General features: G+C 35.2%; 3 protein-coding genes across 4 annotated transcripts; 2 read left to right on the plus strand and 1 right to left on the minus strand.

Moving 5' to 3' along the window:
- Positions 1-1,435: 1,435 nt before the first annotated feature.
- LOC141696913 (2-C-methyl-D-erythritol 2,4-cyclodiphosphate synthase, chloroplastic) lies at positions 1,436-3,973 on the plus strand. Its single transcript, XM_074501062.1, has 3 exons — positions 1,436-1,843; positions 2,029-2,159; positions 3,566-3,973. The coding sequence occupies exons 1-3, from the start codon at positions 1,507-1,509 to the stop codon at positions 3,797-3,799; spliced, it is 702 nt and encodes a 233-aa protein (XP_074357163.1). The 5' UTR covers positions 1,436-1,506; the 3' UTR covers positions 3,800-3,973.
- Positions 3,974-4,150: 177 nt separating this feature from the next.
- LOC141696912 (1-aminocyclopropane-1-carboxylate synthase-like) lies at positions 4,151-7,478 on the plus strand. The gene is made up of 4 exons (XM_074501061.1): positions 4,151-5,669; positions 5,757-5,888; positions 6,021-6,181; positions 6,321-7,478. Exons 1-4 carry the CDS (start codon positions 5,490-5,492, stop codon positions 7,300-7,302), a joined length of 1,455 nt encoding a protein of 484 aa, XP_074357162.1. The 5' UTR covers positions 4,151-5,489; the 3' UTR covers positions 7,303-7,478.
- Positions 7,479-8,272: 794 nt separating this feature from the next.
- On the minus strand, positions 8,273-9,381 carry LOC141696914 (heavy metal-associated isoprenylated plant protein 39-like). Of its 2 annotated transcripts, none has more exons than XM_074501065.1 (3): positions 9,235-9,381; positions 8,871-8,946; positions 8,273-8,755 (listed from the first exon to the last, which is right to left on the minus strand). In XM_074501065.1, exons 1-3 carry the CDS (start codon positions 9,238-9,240, stop codon positions 8,448-8,450), a joined length of 390 nt encoding a protein of 129 aa, XP_074357166.1. In that variant the 5' UTR covers positions 9,241-9,381; the 3' UTR covers positions 8,273-8,447. The 2 variants fall into 2 exon arrangements, with proteins under 2 accessions (XP_074357166.1, XP_074357165.1); XM_074501064.1 differs by lacking the exon at positions 9,235-9,381 and adding an exon at positions 9,110-9,210.
- Between the last annotated feature and the right edge of the window lie 8,250 nt (positions 9,382-17,631).

Below are 17,631 nucleotides of genomic sequence, written 5' to 3' on the forward strand. Positions count from 1 at the left end.
AATAATACCATACAAAACCACCGGCCAATTAACTCGAGTTCGTCTCTTCGATCTCTTTCCCAAATAAAATTGGTGAAAATATCACCAAACAAATCTCTCAATAATATCTTCACAAAATCACCAACAATTTCACTAGCCTGAAATCATCCTAGTATTTTCCAACAACGAATTCGCCAACATGCAACCTCCAAATCGTCAGTCCAATCATAAACATATTGTTAATGAAACTGTTTATTATTCCCATCGTCTTGCTTGAGATCCCGATATCAGGATGAACCAGTTTGAGCACCTTGAAGATGTATATCTTGTAAGTCTCCACGCTCCTCTTCACTCTCTTCTTCTTCTTGCCTGCTGAGACGCCGCCGGCTTCTTTCCGGCCTTGGGCTTCTTCTCTGCCGGTGCTTTCTCGGCGGTCGGAATTTTCTCCGCTGGCTTCTTCTCTGCTTTGGGTGCCATTGATTAAAGCTAGGGTTTTAAATTTGGGGGCGATGTTGATGAATTTGAAATTTATTAAAATGGCGAAGTTCGAAGTGGTGGATTATTAGGTAACTTTGGGAGCGAAAAGGGGGAGAATTTAAATTAGGGTTGAATAATATGTACATATATAATTGAAGTGATGATTGAGAGTTAAGATCCGTGTGTTTAAATTAGAGATGAGTATGAATATGTGATGATGATGATGGATTGATAGTGCAATTATAATTACTATTTCGGCCTGGCCCTCTCGGGGGAGGTTTTCTGACGAGCGTGGTGATGATCAGAATTTAAATTTAAATAATGATGAAGCTAAAAAACTATTTAGCTTTAGTAAATTTTATTTATTTTAATAAAATATTATTTTATTATTTTATATCATTAAATCTGATTTAGGCTGCAATTTTAGACTGAAAAGACTGATATGCCCTTGCCAAAGTTAACGGTGTAAGCTTTATTTGACGGAAATACACTAACAATAAAAAAGTTTATACACAAAATGTTAGTTTTTAAAGTATAGTATATAAAGTGGGCTGACACATATAGTACGCATACACATAATGCATTTTACTCTATAATAACCAATAGTAATCATTTTGTTAAAATAATATATATTTTCCAATATCATTATAATGAATTCAATACATATTTATTCCCAATAAAATAATAAACTCGTTAAACTAATATTTTTTGTTAATCTCAAAAAAAGGTTTGAGTGTATGTTCGACTACTTAATAACCCAATAACAAATATGCACCTTCTAATTCCGGCATAAATTCAATTTCGGTGTACTTGAACCGTTGAACATCAAAAGAATAAAAACATAAAATAAAAATAAATTTTATAAGCAACCAAAATTCTTCATACAACATCCAGTCACACAAAAAACAGGCTAATCACATTCAACCACGTGTAAATACTGTGACATTACCCGTTTAAAACAAGCCCGTTAATATTTTCAGAATATGCCAACTCCAACTATATTCCTGTAAATAAAAACACACACACACACACTTCATTTGAGTAGACAAAATGGCTGCGAATTCAATGTTTTTTACAGCTACTAGTTCAATTCTGACAAAACCCATTATCAAAATTCAATCTTTTTCAACCCCTTCATTTGGGTTTTCGAAAAACACTAGTGTGTTAGCACATCGTGTTTGCGCCGGCAAACAGTTTCTGGCGGTGGCAGCAGCTGCTTCTAGCGCCGTTGAAGTTGAGGCGGACACGGCGGTGATAAAGGCGTCGAAAGTGCTACCTTTTCGGGTGGGTCATGGGTTTGATTTGCACCGGTTAGAACCCGGCTATCCTTTGATTATTGGTGGTATTGATATTCCTTTTGAGAAAGGTTGTGAAGCTCATTCTGATGGTATGTCTCATCATTTCATTAATTTATTAGCCTAAAAATATGAATTTTTATATTTATTTTTTTGTGATGTTCAAGTAGCTGAAACTAGTTTGAATTTGTTGTTAATTTTGTTACTTGTATTGAGTTGTAACCGATCATAATTATATTTGGGTTTGTTGATTTATTATTGTTGTTTGGTGGTGTAGGTGATGTCTTACTTCACTGTGTTGTTGATGCGATTTTGGGTGCTTTGGGCCTTCCTGATATCGGCCAGATTTTCCCCGATAATGATCCTAAATGGAAAGGGGCTCGCTCTTCGGTTTTTATCAAGGAAGCTGTGAGTTCTTTTCTTCTTTTCTTTGTCCTTGGTTCAATTTGATTTTGTTTCGGGATACTTAGATTATAGCTTAGTGAATTCGTCAAAACATTTTTAGAGGATATCAACTTAGTAAACTTGCATATTTAATTGAACTGGATTGGTAGAGAATTTTATATTAAATTGGAGCAGAGTCCAGTTTTTGATCCGGATTGGTTAGTGGAAAAAATGGTAGGCGATGGACATAATTTTAGAAGAGGAAAAAATATGAAGTAGGCTCTTTTTTATATTGAGGTAAATTGTGCATAAAGTGCTGAGCCTTCCTACATTCTCAATTGGTGTTAAGAAGAGAAAATATTGAATGCATTTTTATAGGATTGGATGGAAGGTGATGTAGTAATTTCTGTAGTTCGGGAGTCAACTCTCACCTAGCTAGAAGAATTTTGAAGTAAACGTTGATAAAAAAACATAGGTTTTACTTTGGGATGTTCATTAGATCTTTGCCATGTGTCCCTTACATGGATGTTTGTAGTGCAATATAAACAAAATACGAATGTTATGGTCCTTGTTCAGTAGGTTGAATGGAAAGTAAAAAGTGTCACTTATAAGGAGGTTTGTGCTGAAATAACAAATATTTGTATGTTTTTCCTTTTCATGAAAAGATCTGCAATTAAAAAATGGCAGTTAGTGACAAAAGTCCCTGTCTGACCACTACTGAAGCTATATCGATTGTTTTGCTACTATCCGTTCAGTTCAGCTATATAGTATTTGTCAGTTTTAACACCACTTTGATATATTTCAGTTTTTTCCACTTGTGAAGTATTTGCAAAAGTAGAACTCTTACGCCAAAATCTGTTCTCGATAGCATTTGGCTGCACTAGAACTTTTGATGTTGTGTTTGGTTGGAGTCAATGGAATGGATAAATAAAAATAATTTAATGACGATTGGAGCGAAAATTTGAAATAAAACGAGATAGTGCAAATTTTTAATGATAAGAATTGTAAAGAAAATTGATGTGATAAGGATTGGAGCATTCCCTCTCAAGTTCAGATCGGGGTGTTTAAATTACAGTAAGGTGGTTAGGAATGGAATGAGCCAAAGAATGAACATTTTGAACAATTTAATTATTTTTTACTTCAAATCTCATTCCATTCCATTCACCCCAACGAAACACAACATAAAGGTACACTTGTTTGTTTCCTTAAACTCTAAATACCCTTCGGCTGCAATAGGTTTCGACCAGGAAATAAATCTAACTCTAAACATATTGCACAATAAGATTTTTCTTTTTGTTCGTATATTTGGTGTTTAAGACGTGTGGTATCTTTCAACAAAGTTGGCTGCAATTCATATTATACTTGTGATGGCATCTGTGTTGCTTCTTATATTAATATTATTTTGCTATCTATGCGCCATATCATCTCAGGTAAGATTGATGGATGAGGCTGGTTACGAGCTAGGCAATCTAGATGCTACTTTGATTCTTCAAAGACCGAAACTAAGCCCTCACAAGGAGACTATCAGAAATAACTTGTCACTTTTGCTTGGTGCCGACCCTTCTGTTGTGAATTTGAAGGCCAAAACTCACGAGAAGGTAGACAGCCTGGGGGAGAATAGGAGCATAGCAGCTCACACTGTTGTTCTTCTCATGAAAAAGTGAGATGATGGCTGTTGAAGATCATATACTGAATCTAGTGTATCAATCCATGTAAGACTACTTAAATGCATGGAATCACATAATGGCACAATGTCATTATTCAGGTCGTACTTGTTACATTTTCTTCTTGATAGAAAAGTGAAGCTATACTTTGTATCCAACTTTTGATTGATTGAATACTCATCATCAAATACTATAAACTGAAAGTGCCGATGATTCTATAAAGTTAGGAGCCTTTTGATTCTAAGAGAACAGGTTAAGGAGATTTGATATAAGTTAATCCTTAAATGTCGATATACTTGATTGTGGATTAAGTGGGTAGGTTTCCTTCAGTTTTTCAACCTTTCTTCAAAGTATTAGCAAGTATACAGACAAGAAGGCCTTTGTTGAGCCTCAAATTTTCGTACCAAGTAAAAGAGGTATCTACTTCGGTGCTGTAAATTAGTATATGACAATGCATGAAACTGAAACAATTTGAAACATACAAGTAATAGAGCAATAAAAATTCAGCATTGCAGTTTTTTATATCTTGGTCACCAAAGGTTCATAGACAACACCTAGATTGAAGAAGACTTTTGGTTTTGGTTCCCCGACGCTATGTCTCTAACCTCCTGATGGAATAATTCGCACCCCTAGCCCCATCCTCCTGATTTCTGGTTCCGCATCTAGAATGTTAACATGTTCAACAACTTTGCCAAGCCTATAACAAACTGATGATTGCAAGTGAAAGTATAATGAGTTGTCCTCTGTCCTATATCTGGCTCGGCACTTGTATTAAGCTATTTTTTTTTCTGTGATTTATAATAGAGTTTTTCAGCGAGCTGTGTCTTGTTGATTGGAGTGTGGGGAAGCCCTAGATTCACCATGAAGCCGTTTTTTCACTACATAAAAAGCATTTACTAAACCCTAGATTTTTATTGAGGGGATGGGATATATTTTACCTACAGAGTCCTGTTAATGTTGTGTTGCAAACCGGGGGTATCCATGGAGTCATGAGTAGGAACATTGGTAAAAAATGAATGGATACATCATCTAAAATTATAGTACGAGACAGCAGCTTATAACTAACACGGTAACATGTTAGCGAAGTAAAAAAAAAAACATCAAATCACGGATTTGAAAATGTTCCAACATAATTACTCTCCAATTAATTTATGTTTGATCGCAGTGAGAGAGTGGATGTCAGTATGTCCGTTTAGAGTAATTAAGCTTGAATGTCCAGTTCTTATTAATATGGAAATGTTTTTAACATTCATTCTCTTTTCTATTTTCTTATCATGCACTACCCTCCATCCCCTAGCCTACTCACTTTTACTGTCTGCCCCCTTATCTGTACTTGTGTGGATTCAACGTAACTACCTTGTAATTACTTGCTTGTTTCATACATTTATTAACCCTATAATCCGATTACCCGAATTGTCAGGTCCATACAAAAGTAACTTTAAGCACTTACAGTAATAACAATTCATCATTTTCTAATTTTGCAGCTTCATATACTAACACACTCAACTGCGGTCCTTCAACCGAACCTTCACAATCTTCCATCTATATATACTTAACAATCTTGTTTCAAAATTCCATCAACTTATTAAACATAATCTTAGTATCATATACAGAGCATTGCCTGCTCCTTTTCTTGCATTGTCTCAAGTAAGAGCACTCGACACAATATTATTCTATATATCATCAAGACATGGTACTGATCAACAGCAGTTTAAAGGAACAAGTGCAGCTGTTGTCTAAAATAGCCACCAATGACGGCCATAGCGAAAACTCTCCTTATTTCGAGGCGTGGAAGGCTTATGATAGTGATCCCTATCATTCCATTACCAATCCTCAAGGTGTCATCCAAATGGGACTTGCTGAAAACCAGGTATGCATAATTATTGTGCATGGGGCGTAAAGATATGCGTGCAATGTAAATAGAGTGTCTTATGATTACTATCTATACATTTGGCAGCTTTCATTTGATGTGATCAAAGACTGGATTGTGCATAACCAGAGTGCATCAATCTGTACAAGTGAAGGGGTGGATAAATTCACTGATATTGCCATTTATCAAGATTATCATGGATTGCCAAAGTTTAGAAATGTACGGAACTGTACTTCAAGATAATATCTCTTCGAAACATAGTCAATTTTTTATTTGCAATCCTGTTCTACAAAGTTACAGTAATTACATACTAATTGAATGTTTTAATCATATTCATGTATAACTTTTCAGGCCACTGCAAGGTTCATGGAAAAAGTGAGAGGAGATAAGGTCACATTTGATCCGGATCGCATTGTTATGAGTGGTGGAGCTACTGGAGCTCATGAAATGATGGCATTCTGTTTAGCTGATCCTGGTGATGCCTTCTTAGTACCCACCCCATATTATCCAGGGTACCTTTCTTTAAGCTTTTGTTCAGCTGTATAACAAATTCTTGACTTTTTCTTTGGATAAAACTTTTTCTTATCTAAGCTCGATATTTAAAATAGTGCTAGTATAAATTGACCCACTTTCATGAAAATCTTTTTGTAGATTTGATCGAGATTTGAAATGGAGAACAGGAGTTCAACTTGTGCCTGTGATTTGTGAAAGCTACAACAATTTCAGAATCACAAGAACAGCCTTGGAAACTGCATATCAACAAGCTGGATCGTCTAAAACTAAAGTTAAAGGCTTGCTTATAACGAATCCATCAAATCCTTTGGGCACTATTCTAGACAGAGCTACACTTGAGGATTTAGTCAGTTTTATCAATGAGAAGAGTATTCACCTAGTATGCGATGAAATTTATGCTGGCACGGTTTTTAAAATGCCTGAATTCATTAGCATTGCTGAGATAATAGAGGAAGATATTAAATGCAATAGAGATCTTGTTCACATTGTGTACAGTCTCTCTAAAGATATGGGGTTTCCAGGTTTCAGAATTGGAATCGTATACTCATACAATGATAATGTTGTAAATTGTGCTAGAAAAATGTCGAGTTTTGGACTAGTTTCCACACAGACACAACACTTAATTGCTGCAATGTTATCTGATGAAATTTTTGTGGAAAAATTTATAATGGAGAATCGAGAAAGATTAGGTTCAAGGCATGAAATGTTCACTCAAGGTCTAGCACAAGTGGGAATTGGGAATTTGAATGGAAATGGAGGGCTGTTTTTGTGGATGGACCTGCGTAAACTGCTTAAGCAACCAACATTTGAAGCTGAAATGGAGCTCTGGAAGAGTGTAATAAACAATGTTAAACTCAGTATATCACCAGGCTCTTCATTCCATTGCTCGGAGCCTGGATGGTTTAGAGTTTGCTTGGCAAACATGGATGATGAGACGACGAAAGTTGCTTTACAGAGGATTAAGAAGTTTGCGCTTCAAACTCTGGGAGCTCTGGAGGTGAAGCCAAAAAAATTATCATGCCAAAGGAGTCTGAAATTGAGCTTATCATTTCAAACGAGGGATGGAATCATGATGTCACCTCACATGTCCCCTCATTCTCCTAGCTCTACAATCGCGTAAACATGATTATTTAGACCATGCGGATAATTTCTGAACACTGGCCCAGATCAAACCCCTATGCCATTACTGTAATCTATAGGTTATGAGAAGTAGATTTCTATTTTAATTAAACTTTCGTTTCTTATGACAGAGAGATATCAATGAAAGCTATAATACACATATTTAATTGCTTGTGCTTGCGCTGCCTGATTGAATGAATTATTTTATACTAATTCTGAGGATAGATTGTCATTATGTTTTGTTGTGTGGCTTCTCTGCAAGGCAAGAAAATTCAAAATTATGTCAGCTTCATACTGGTAACACGCTAAGTAGAACAATGCGAGGATGATGCAAGAACTGTGAATTAAAGAATGGTTGTGGGCTTAAAGAACAAAAGATTGGTCAGAATTTGGGGGTAAAACAGATTGGCATTACATATTTGACATGGTCCCTCATGTCTTATAGCAAGGCCTGCTTGTCAATGTCACATGATGTTTTAATAATCATCTAAACCATAAATAAATCAACTCTTGAGACTTATCCTTAATTTTCTTCAGACCGTTTTTGCCTTTGCGTTCCTCCTTACAGCCTAGCGGATAACAAATAAGCATTAAGAAGCTCGAGTTATGATTATCATAATTGCAAATACCACTAGGCCAGTACTCACAGCCCTTGTATCTGAATGTTTTACAATACTGCACCAGTAAGGAAAATATTGACTGGAAGAAGGTATTGCCAATTTTCATATAAAGCTCAGAAAAGAGTCCAGAGATTTTTTATCCTTGACTTTGAGTTCATCACAGTTCAACATATGAATCGAAAACATGAAGATGAATAAACTGCATACAGTAAACTGGTTTTTGTTTTCAGAAAACAGATTCTCATAACAAGATTTAGAACACCGCAGTTCTCACGGAAATCTTGATTCGAATACTATTCAAGTATCTTCATCTTTAACTTTGAAATTTACAAAATAGAGCACACTATTAAATCATCAATACAAATGTGCTATTTACCATTTCTCCTCAATTACCAAATGTTATTTATAACCAAGAGTTATCAACAATCAAAACCTATGTACTACAATCATATATCTCATTATTCCAAATTAACGTTTGGGAAATGACTTAATAATCTAATATCTCATATGATTCATAATCTTACCATTAAGATATAACACATGAACCGGGATATTCCTCAGCACTGTGATCAACATACTGGCGCATAACATAAGGATTGTAGTATGGATAGGCCATAATGAGATCTTGAATTTGTTGCTCTTTCTTCTTTTCATCATCTTTCTTATCATCTTCTTTCTTGTCATCCTTCTTCTTTTCGGGTTCTTTTGCTGGACCAACTGTCAATAATTCGGTGTGACATAACTTTTTGAGTTTATTCACCAGAGCAATTGGATCAACATCACCGATCACCGTTAATTTCTTGTCTTTCATCTCAATGGATATGGTTTCGATTCCTGTCAATAGCCATAGAACAACAAATACAATGAGGACTCAACTAGCATAAAGCCTGCTTGTTCTGTTGTGTAAATATATAATCATTGATGATACGGTATCATGCAAAGTCGAAACCTGAGAGTCTGGAAACGGCTTTCATGGCCTTCTTCTTTTCTTTGTCATCATATATCTCCAATTTTACTACCACTTTCTGCAATCGAAAAAGAAGAAAAAACATATCAATCATAGAATTTAAGTTAAAAACTAAAAATAACAAGAGATTTCAGAACAGGTGACATCAAACATAGGAAAATAAACTAAGAACTATCACAGAGACATCACTGTTCATAGAGAGATTAAAACTTGCAACTTACAAGAACATATGCAAATAAATGAAGCTTTTCAAGAAATGCATAAAAACACAGATATTTAAACATGGAAAAGCAGTGCAAGGGAGGAAAATAAAGAAGGTAGAAGAAGAATTGCATGGAAATTGTACCTTCATTTCAGTTGTTGTTAGTTGGACTTGAAAGCAGTGATGTATATAGTCTCCGAATGAGGGTAAATTTGAAAATGATTTGTTGTGCAGGTTGCGTATTTAAGTACTACTACTGTATTAAGTTTTATGGTTTGATTAAAATATTGATAAAGTGATCAACTCTCCTAGTAACGCCAAAATGTTTGAAGCACAGCTACTAAATTCTTTTTCTCTCATTTTTTAATATAATTAAAGACTTGCGTCTGAATATGGGAAACTGATTAATTATATGTATTTGTGCTTTCAAAGGCCGGTTAACAATAAAACTACATTTTCATCTACATTTCTTATTCTCCTATATTTTGAAATATCCCCATCTTGTTATCTGCCAAAAATAATTTTACTCTGAATTAATGATGAGGAATAAATACGGTTAAACTTCTTTAAAATAATATGATTGTTACCAAGAAAAAATATTACTTTAATGAGTTTATTACTTTATCGGGTGTAAATATATATTGTGTTCATTATGTTTGAATCGGAGAAAAATATTATTTTAACAAGATTATTATTTTATTAATTATTATTTCATCGAGGTTCAATAACATTTTTCGTGAATAATAATATTTTTTACGAGAATTTAGAAAAAAAATCAGAATAAAGGAGATTTTCAGCAACATATAAAAGTACAAACTTATTGTGACTATTGACATGCATTGCACATGATTATAATAAAAGTTTATCAAACTGAATCGAAATCGGAATTAAAAAAATAAAAATCGAAACCGAAATCGAATATTGATTTCAGTTATAGGTTGAAATCGAACCGAAAAAATTCAAACCGAGCTGATAATTAAAATAAAAAAAATAAATTTATATTTCTAAATAATTTATATCAATTTTAAAATAAATAAATAAAAATATTTTATAATTCATTTTAAATATATATTTTTTGGGGCCTAAGATATTTGTAACATGTTTTTCCAATTACCTTTTTTTATCGTAGGTAATCCGCAGCCGCTACCCTTCGAGTGCGCACTGGGTAAACCCTACGGGCTCACACAATAGCCTGCAAACCACGTGAACCAATTACCTTTTTTAGTATATACTAGATTAAAACCCGTACAATGCACGGACGACACAATCTTTTTTAATATTACATAATTTTACAAAAAAAACTTGAATTCAGTTCTTAATTTTGTTCATTTAAAATTTTAAATGATGTTACTTCATGATAATTATATAAGTAAACGTATATGTTCATAACTTTTTAGAACATTTAAACTTATTTAAAGTGATAACATTAGTAAGGGGAAATATTATTATAACGAAAATTTTATTTTATCGAGGGTAAAATTATAATGTCTCAATTATGTTCGTACCTTAAAAAACTATTATTTCAGCATGATGATTACTTAATCGATTAACAACAACTCTATAAAAGATATTTGAAAAATGTAATATTACTGATTGAACGATATAGTTTTATTGATAATTATAATGTCTCAATTATGTTGGTACCTTAAAAAACTATTATTTCAGCATGATGATTACTTAATCGATTAACAACAACTCTATAAAAGATATTTGAAAAATATAATATTACTGATTGAACGATATAGTTTTATTGATAATTTTAAGTGTATTTAAAAAAAATATGTTTTAAATAAAATTTGATTTTTTATTTTACATGAATAGGATACGAATTATACTTATTCTAATATTAATTTGATTTATCTTGAATCAGTTATTTATATTATTTTATTTTAACTCGATGCCCAATACACCGACCAAATCAAACTAATTATTTTTTGATTAATGTTTTTTTTTAAACTCCGGATCAATGAGATAATTTTGTCTTAGACTGAATAATTAGTATATATATTTTTTTATTGGTCGAATTGTAAATCAGAATAAAGGAGATTTTCAGCAACATATAAAAGTACAAACTTATTGTGACTATTAACATGCATTGCACATGATTATAATAAAAATTTATCAAACTGAATTTTTGATTAAAATAGAAGCTGCCCAAGACTTTCCTCGCATCATGTTATTCAACATTGGCGTATGATGTTGATTATGGGTGTAAACTGAATAAATCTGAAACTGAAATCGAAATCGCTAAAAATAGCTTAAAATTGATTTTCATAAAACTGAACCGAAATCCGAATTGAAAAAATAAAAATCGAAAACGAAATGGAATATTGATTCCGGTTATAGGTTGAAATCGAACCGAAAAATTCAAACCGAGCCAATAATTAAAATAAAAATAAATAAGTTTATATTTCTAAATAATTTATATCAAAACCAAACCAAACGTATCCAGTATATTCCGCAAAAGCAGGGTCTGGGAGGATATGATGTACGCAACCTTCCCATCATTCAAAAGAACAAAGAGGCTGTTTCCCAAAAGACCCCCGTCTTGTGTATGAACATGTGTAAATATAAAATATAACTATAAAAATATATAATACGCAATACCGGATAGTGATTGTTTGTAGTCACTTTTATCTCACATAAAAACACTTTTGATATCTCCAACCCAATCTTGATTAAGAACACTCGCAGAACTTCTAATGTATAAATCAAATGCCCCATGTTCCAAAAAGAAAAGACATTCTATCTACCAAAAAGTGATTAGTGTAAATAATGTATGAAACCCAGAATATAATAATAATAATAGAATTAAGTACCTTAACATAATGAATAAACTGACACTATATGTTAATAACACTGTATTCTACTAACCCCTCAAAATACAAGATCAATATATCTCATAAGTTAATCAACCACTCTAATTCGACGCCTCAAAGACCTTCTATCTAATGCCATCCCCTCGAAGGTTTAAACAATGCAAATCTAGTGAAAGTAGGTTATCCCACAATCTTCTCGGTCTTCCTTTCCTTCTCACACCCGGCAACACTAAACCTTCAACTCTCCGCACTTGAGCCGTTAGACTCTTCCTCCGAAAACCATCGCAGTCTACCTTCCCTTACTTTTTTTTTATTATAGATGCAACTCTTAATTGCCTTCTGAAAAAACCCATCGGCAATCTATCTAACAAGGTGCGGCCACAAATCCAACGCAACATCCTCATTTCCGCTACCTCTAGGCGTTGTTCTTGGGCCTTCATTACCGCCCAACATTCCGCCCCATACAATAAAGCTGGTCTAATCGCCCTTCGATAAAATCTTCCTTTTAATTTTAAAGGAATCTTTTTATCACACAGTACTCCAGAAGCAGCCCTCCACTTTAACCATCCAGATTGGATACCATGAGTAACATCGTCATCAATCTTACCATCGTTATAAATCATAGATCGCAAATACTTGAAACTTTCTTTCGGAACTAATAAATGCTCGCCAATTCGAATATCAACCCCCTCTTCATCCGATTCGTTACTAAAATTACACCACATGTACTCAGTTTTTGAATTGTTATTCCTAGTGGACTAACAATGAGATTTACAGAAGGGGGGTTGAATATAAATCTCAAAAGTTTTTCAAGTTTTGAGCAGTTTCAAAGGCTATGTGTTTAAGACAAACAAGTGTATGAATTGCTTTAAGCTAATACAGACAGATATATATTCAAACACTAATGTAAAGAACACAACAGTCCTTAAAAACTTTTCTGGTGGATTGTTGTTCCACCAGAGATGGTATTTCAGAAAATCTGTGATTCAAGAAGTTGATCACAGCTGCGTCCTAGTACAAACTAGATAATTTTCCTCTCAAGATTTTTCTAAACAGCTCTGGAAAAATTCTTATCTAATTACTAGCTGCTGCTTGGTTTATATATTACCAAGTTTACAAGTGAAGACAAAGATAAAAGTATAATAATAAAATAAGTTCTCCACTTATTTCTTCTCCATTTTACTCCAGTGTATTGTTGACTATTGCCTCTTTATACTAGAGTAGAGCGGCTGCTTTTTCTGATGTTCCTGAAATAGGCTACCACATCTCAGTTGTCTCTGTCAACCCATATGCCTCTGTTTGTAGGTACAACTACCACTTGTCAACTGCTATTTTAACAGAACATCCGTTGAAGCCTTCATCCGTTGATGGCTTTATCCGTTGATGTGTTAGCAGTTGAGGCTTTATCCGTTGAAGGATGTTATCCGTTGAAGCTTTAGAGACATCCGTTGAAGCTTTGTTTCTCATCCGTTGAAGGTCTTTAAGTTATCCGTTGACACCATTTCATTTATACAAAATTACAAGGCATGAAATATTTACAATTGGCCTTCCTATCTGCATATCCTCTAGTAGTCAACATGACTTATAATTTCCCTCAACATTTAAGAATTATATCTCAAATTCAGAGACTGAAATGTGCTACAACACTAGACTTATTTCTAAGTAAAGCTACACCATCAACGGATAGCCAAATGGTCTTATCCGTTGAGGCTACAAACACTAGTTTTCTACTTAAGTGTTTTGTTAAACATATCATCAAACTAATGCACATATATTCCTAACAATCTCCCCCTATTTATGTCTATAAGAATTGTAGACATAAATTCAAGGTTAACTTGATGATAACAAAACACTTAACAAATATATGAACTGAAACTAAGTAGAAATTTAAAAGTGCTGCAAAAGTGTATGTACTAGAAGGTAATTGAAGATTTATAGTATTTCCAAGGGTTCTCCTCTAGCCTGAGCGAATCATCTTTTTCTTCTTTGTTCCCTGGTTTTCTTTTCTAGCCCCTTGTCATTTTCCTCAATTTGGAGTTGGAGTTGTCTGAAGAATTCAGCTTCATATTCATCACTGATATCCAACTTAGATTGCATTTCTTTGAGAGTTTCATTGCTGGCAATCTTGAGTTGGTCTTCAAGTCTGAAAAATCTTCTGACTCCTTTATCATCTATGAATTCCATCAACCAATGAGGTGATTTGTGAATTGTAGTTCCCCTTTCTTGAATGAGTAAGGTTCTGGGCAAAGCATTGGACTCCCTCCAAGTTTTCCTTATGTTGGCAATCTTGTTGAGAATTTCAGTCTTGGCAGTTCTGGTAAAGCCAGAATCCTTTTGTATGGCTGAAAAGACTCTGATCAAGGTAGAGTAGCCTTCATTCAGAATCCTGTAGAGAGGCCATGTTCTTTCCCCAGCTCCTTTGTATCTGAACACCAATCTCTCTGGTAGCTGTCTGTAGGCAGCAATTCCCCTTACATCCTCCAGCTCATCCAGATAGAGTTCAATGTCTGAAATTTCTTTTATGTCACAGATGTGAACATAATCATCTTTAGAAATGGGTGGCTTAGGGTTAGGTTTATGTTTTTGAGTGAATTTCTTAGAGTTTAGGGGAGGTGTAGATTTGGATTTTCTTTTCTGTTTCTTTGGTAGTGGAAGAGTGGTTAAAAAGGTAGGCAAATTGATGGTGTCCCAATCAATAGGTTCCTCTTTTGGGATGATTGGTTCACCATGGATGTTTATAGTGGGATCAGCAACAAAGGGTTCAGGTATGGAAGGTAGAGATTTAGTTTCTTCAGTGTTGTCTTCACTCCTTCTATGTGCCTTGGCCTTTCTTCTGTTTCCCTTCTGCCATTCCTCTTTTTCCTCCATACTTTCACCAAATATACTCCCAAAAACCTCATCTAAGTTTGCAATCTTGTCTTCACCCCTGACTTCAATTCCTTTCTCATTTTCAACTAGACTTGACTTTAGCTTTTGTTCAAGCTTTGCTTGTGCTCTTTTGTCAGCCTTGAGTTTTTCAGCTTCTTTCTTTAACCTTTTGGTTTCTTCCCTCTTGGCTATTGAGAATTTGGGATGTCCTTGCATCACACATATGCTCTTTCCCTCTCTAAAGATAATAGCCATGTTTCTCCTTACTGCCTCATCCATGGTCTCCTTGTGTTTTATGATGCTAGCACCCAAAACTTTGTCTTCATCAGGCTTTGGAAGAGGAAAGTCCACTTCTTTCATCTGAGCAAAGTCTAGAGGGTTCTTTGTGGAGTCCTTGCTGGATCTAGTGTTGGGTTTGAGAACCATAGGTTTTAGATTCTTGAAAGAAGTCTCTCCAACCTTATTTCTCCTTTCTGGCTTGTGCTCCATATTGATTGGATCAACCTTTGTGCTATGTTTCACAGATATTGATTTATCTTGTGTAGAGCCAAACAACTGTTGCATCCTTTCATCAATTCTCCTCCTTTGCTCTTTCACTTGAATTTCAGCTGCTGCTAGCTGGATTAAATCAATTCCATCAGGCTTTCCTTTGATTTGAATGATTGGAGAAGTAGTGATGGCAGGAACTAGCACTTTAGATATTTGGATTTTTGTAGATGGCTCTCCTTCCCCTTCCCTTTTACTCTCCCCCTTTTTGTTATCATCAAGGAAAGGGGTCAAGCCCTGTGCTTTTGCCAGCTGCATAAGTAGATTTGTTTGAGATTGTTGGTTGTGAAGAATGGTGGCCACAGAATCTTCAATAACTTGAACTCTGTCTTCCAATTTGGCCAGCCTCTTTTCAGTATGCGATTCCTTTTTCAATCTCAACAAAATGTCCTGCATTGTACCATAGGGCATGACTGAATCCAATTTTTCAGAATTGTAGGATTTCAAGTCAGCAATATCCTTTCTGAGTTCATACACACTCAGATTCTGTCTTACTTGCTGCAACTTCATGAGATGCAGTGAGTCCAAGTGAGCTGTAAGGATAGGCTTTGTACCTGCATGAGAAGTTTTCTGAATGGCCTGTTGGATAGTACTGATTTGTTTGACTAAGGAGACATTGAATTGCCCTGTTGTAGACTCCTTTGTTAAGGCCCATTCAGGTAGATTTGGAATAGAACTAGGGCCTTCATCTCCCCCTAAGTTCATGCTTCCATCAGAAGAAACAAAGTCATCATCATCAGAATTTACTCCAAATTCTTCAAATGACTCACCAGCTGTTGAAGGCATCTTGTTAATAGCAGCTTTGTCCCTTTGAAGAGATGCTGTTGTATGTACTAGATGTAGTGTCTTTTCTGCCTCCACATTGCCCTGTGCAGCCAATAATTGATAGGCTGAAACAGGATGAGTAAAAGTGTCAGCATCCAAGGAAATGTTATCAATAACAGCTTTGTAATGTTGCTGAAATTGTCTTTCCTTTTCAGCATCATTCACAATCATTGACTCACTAGCAATGGCTGGATCCATCCTTATATCTGCTGTACCTGCCTTTCTCTCATGTTCTCTATGTTCTTGCATCAGGGGCTCCCCCTGGCTCACACAACTCACTCCCTCACCTTCACCTACTAAGGTGGTACTCCTCTCACTTACTTTTGCCATGCTGGAAAAAATAGCATGCATATTTGAGCTCTCAATCTCTCCTTTTTCCTTGGAGCAACCCAGCCTCTCACTCAAATTGTCACTCCCTTCCCTTAGTCCTAGAAGTGATTGTACAGTAATCAAGTCTTCTACACTTGGAATTGTTTCAGTTGTGTGTGTAGAGACTATCAACGGATGCGGAATAGCCGTTGAAGGTGAAACTGATGGTATCAATGGATAACTGCTGTTAAGCTTATCCGTTGAAGAACAACCACTTGTCAACGGATGAGTGATATCCGTTGAAGAAGGAAAAGAAGTAGAAATTGAAAGTGATATAACTGTTGAATCTGTGTAGATTGATATGAGTTTTGGTGACACAGATCCTTCAATTACATCTGAAAGAATTTACGGGTGATCCAACAAATCATCTAAAAGATGATGATCACCTGTATTTGAGTGGGGCTCCTCCCTGAGTTGTAAAGAGGGAGAATCAGGAATTGATGGGAATAACATATCCACATCTAGAGATGGTGATGAAGTGTGTGGTGATTGATGTGTGTTAATTGTGAGAGAATGGGGCTGTGACTCCACATTTGTTGGAGCCACATCAAACTGAGTTTGAGAAGGCATAGATACAGATGGATGTATCTGTGCAGTGTGTGCACCCTGTGTAGAAGATTGGGTTTTGGCTCTCTTTCTTCTAATAAAGGCTTTTGTTGGTGAGTGTTTGGCTTTAGTGTCCCTCCCTCGTTTGTTCTGTGTTCCTGGTTGGGAACTATTTTCAATAGTTACATCCTTTTGGGAGGATGCAGCTAGGGATATGCTAGTAACCCTTTCAACCACCACAGCTTTTTGAGAAACTGTGGCTTGGCTAGCTTGGGAAGCACTTATCTCTCCTTCCTTATCCTGGGGGTTTCTTTGATGTTCACCCCTCCCCTCACCACTCACACCCTGTTCACTCCCCTCAGGGTTAATGGTAGATGTTACAACTGTTGTCTTTGGAGAAACAACAAAGGTAGTTTTCTTTGTCTTTGATTTTGAAAGTTTAGTTTTGGTGACCTTGGTAGGAATTTGTTGGGGCATTGTCACAGATTCCATGGCCACACTAGAAGATAAAGAAATAGAGGGGTTGAAAGAAGTAGGAGTTGTAGAAGCAATTACCTCACTTACCTGA

This window comes from Apium graveolens, chromosome 11 (genome assembly GCF_009905375.1).
Source record: "Apium graveolens cultivar Ventura chromosome 11, ASM990537v1, whole genome shotgun sequence".
Classification (NCBI taxonomy): domain Eukaryota; kingdom Viridiplantae; phylum Streptophyta; class Magnoliopsida; order Apiales; family Apiaceae; genus Apium; species Apium graveolens.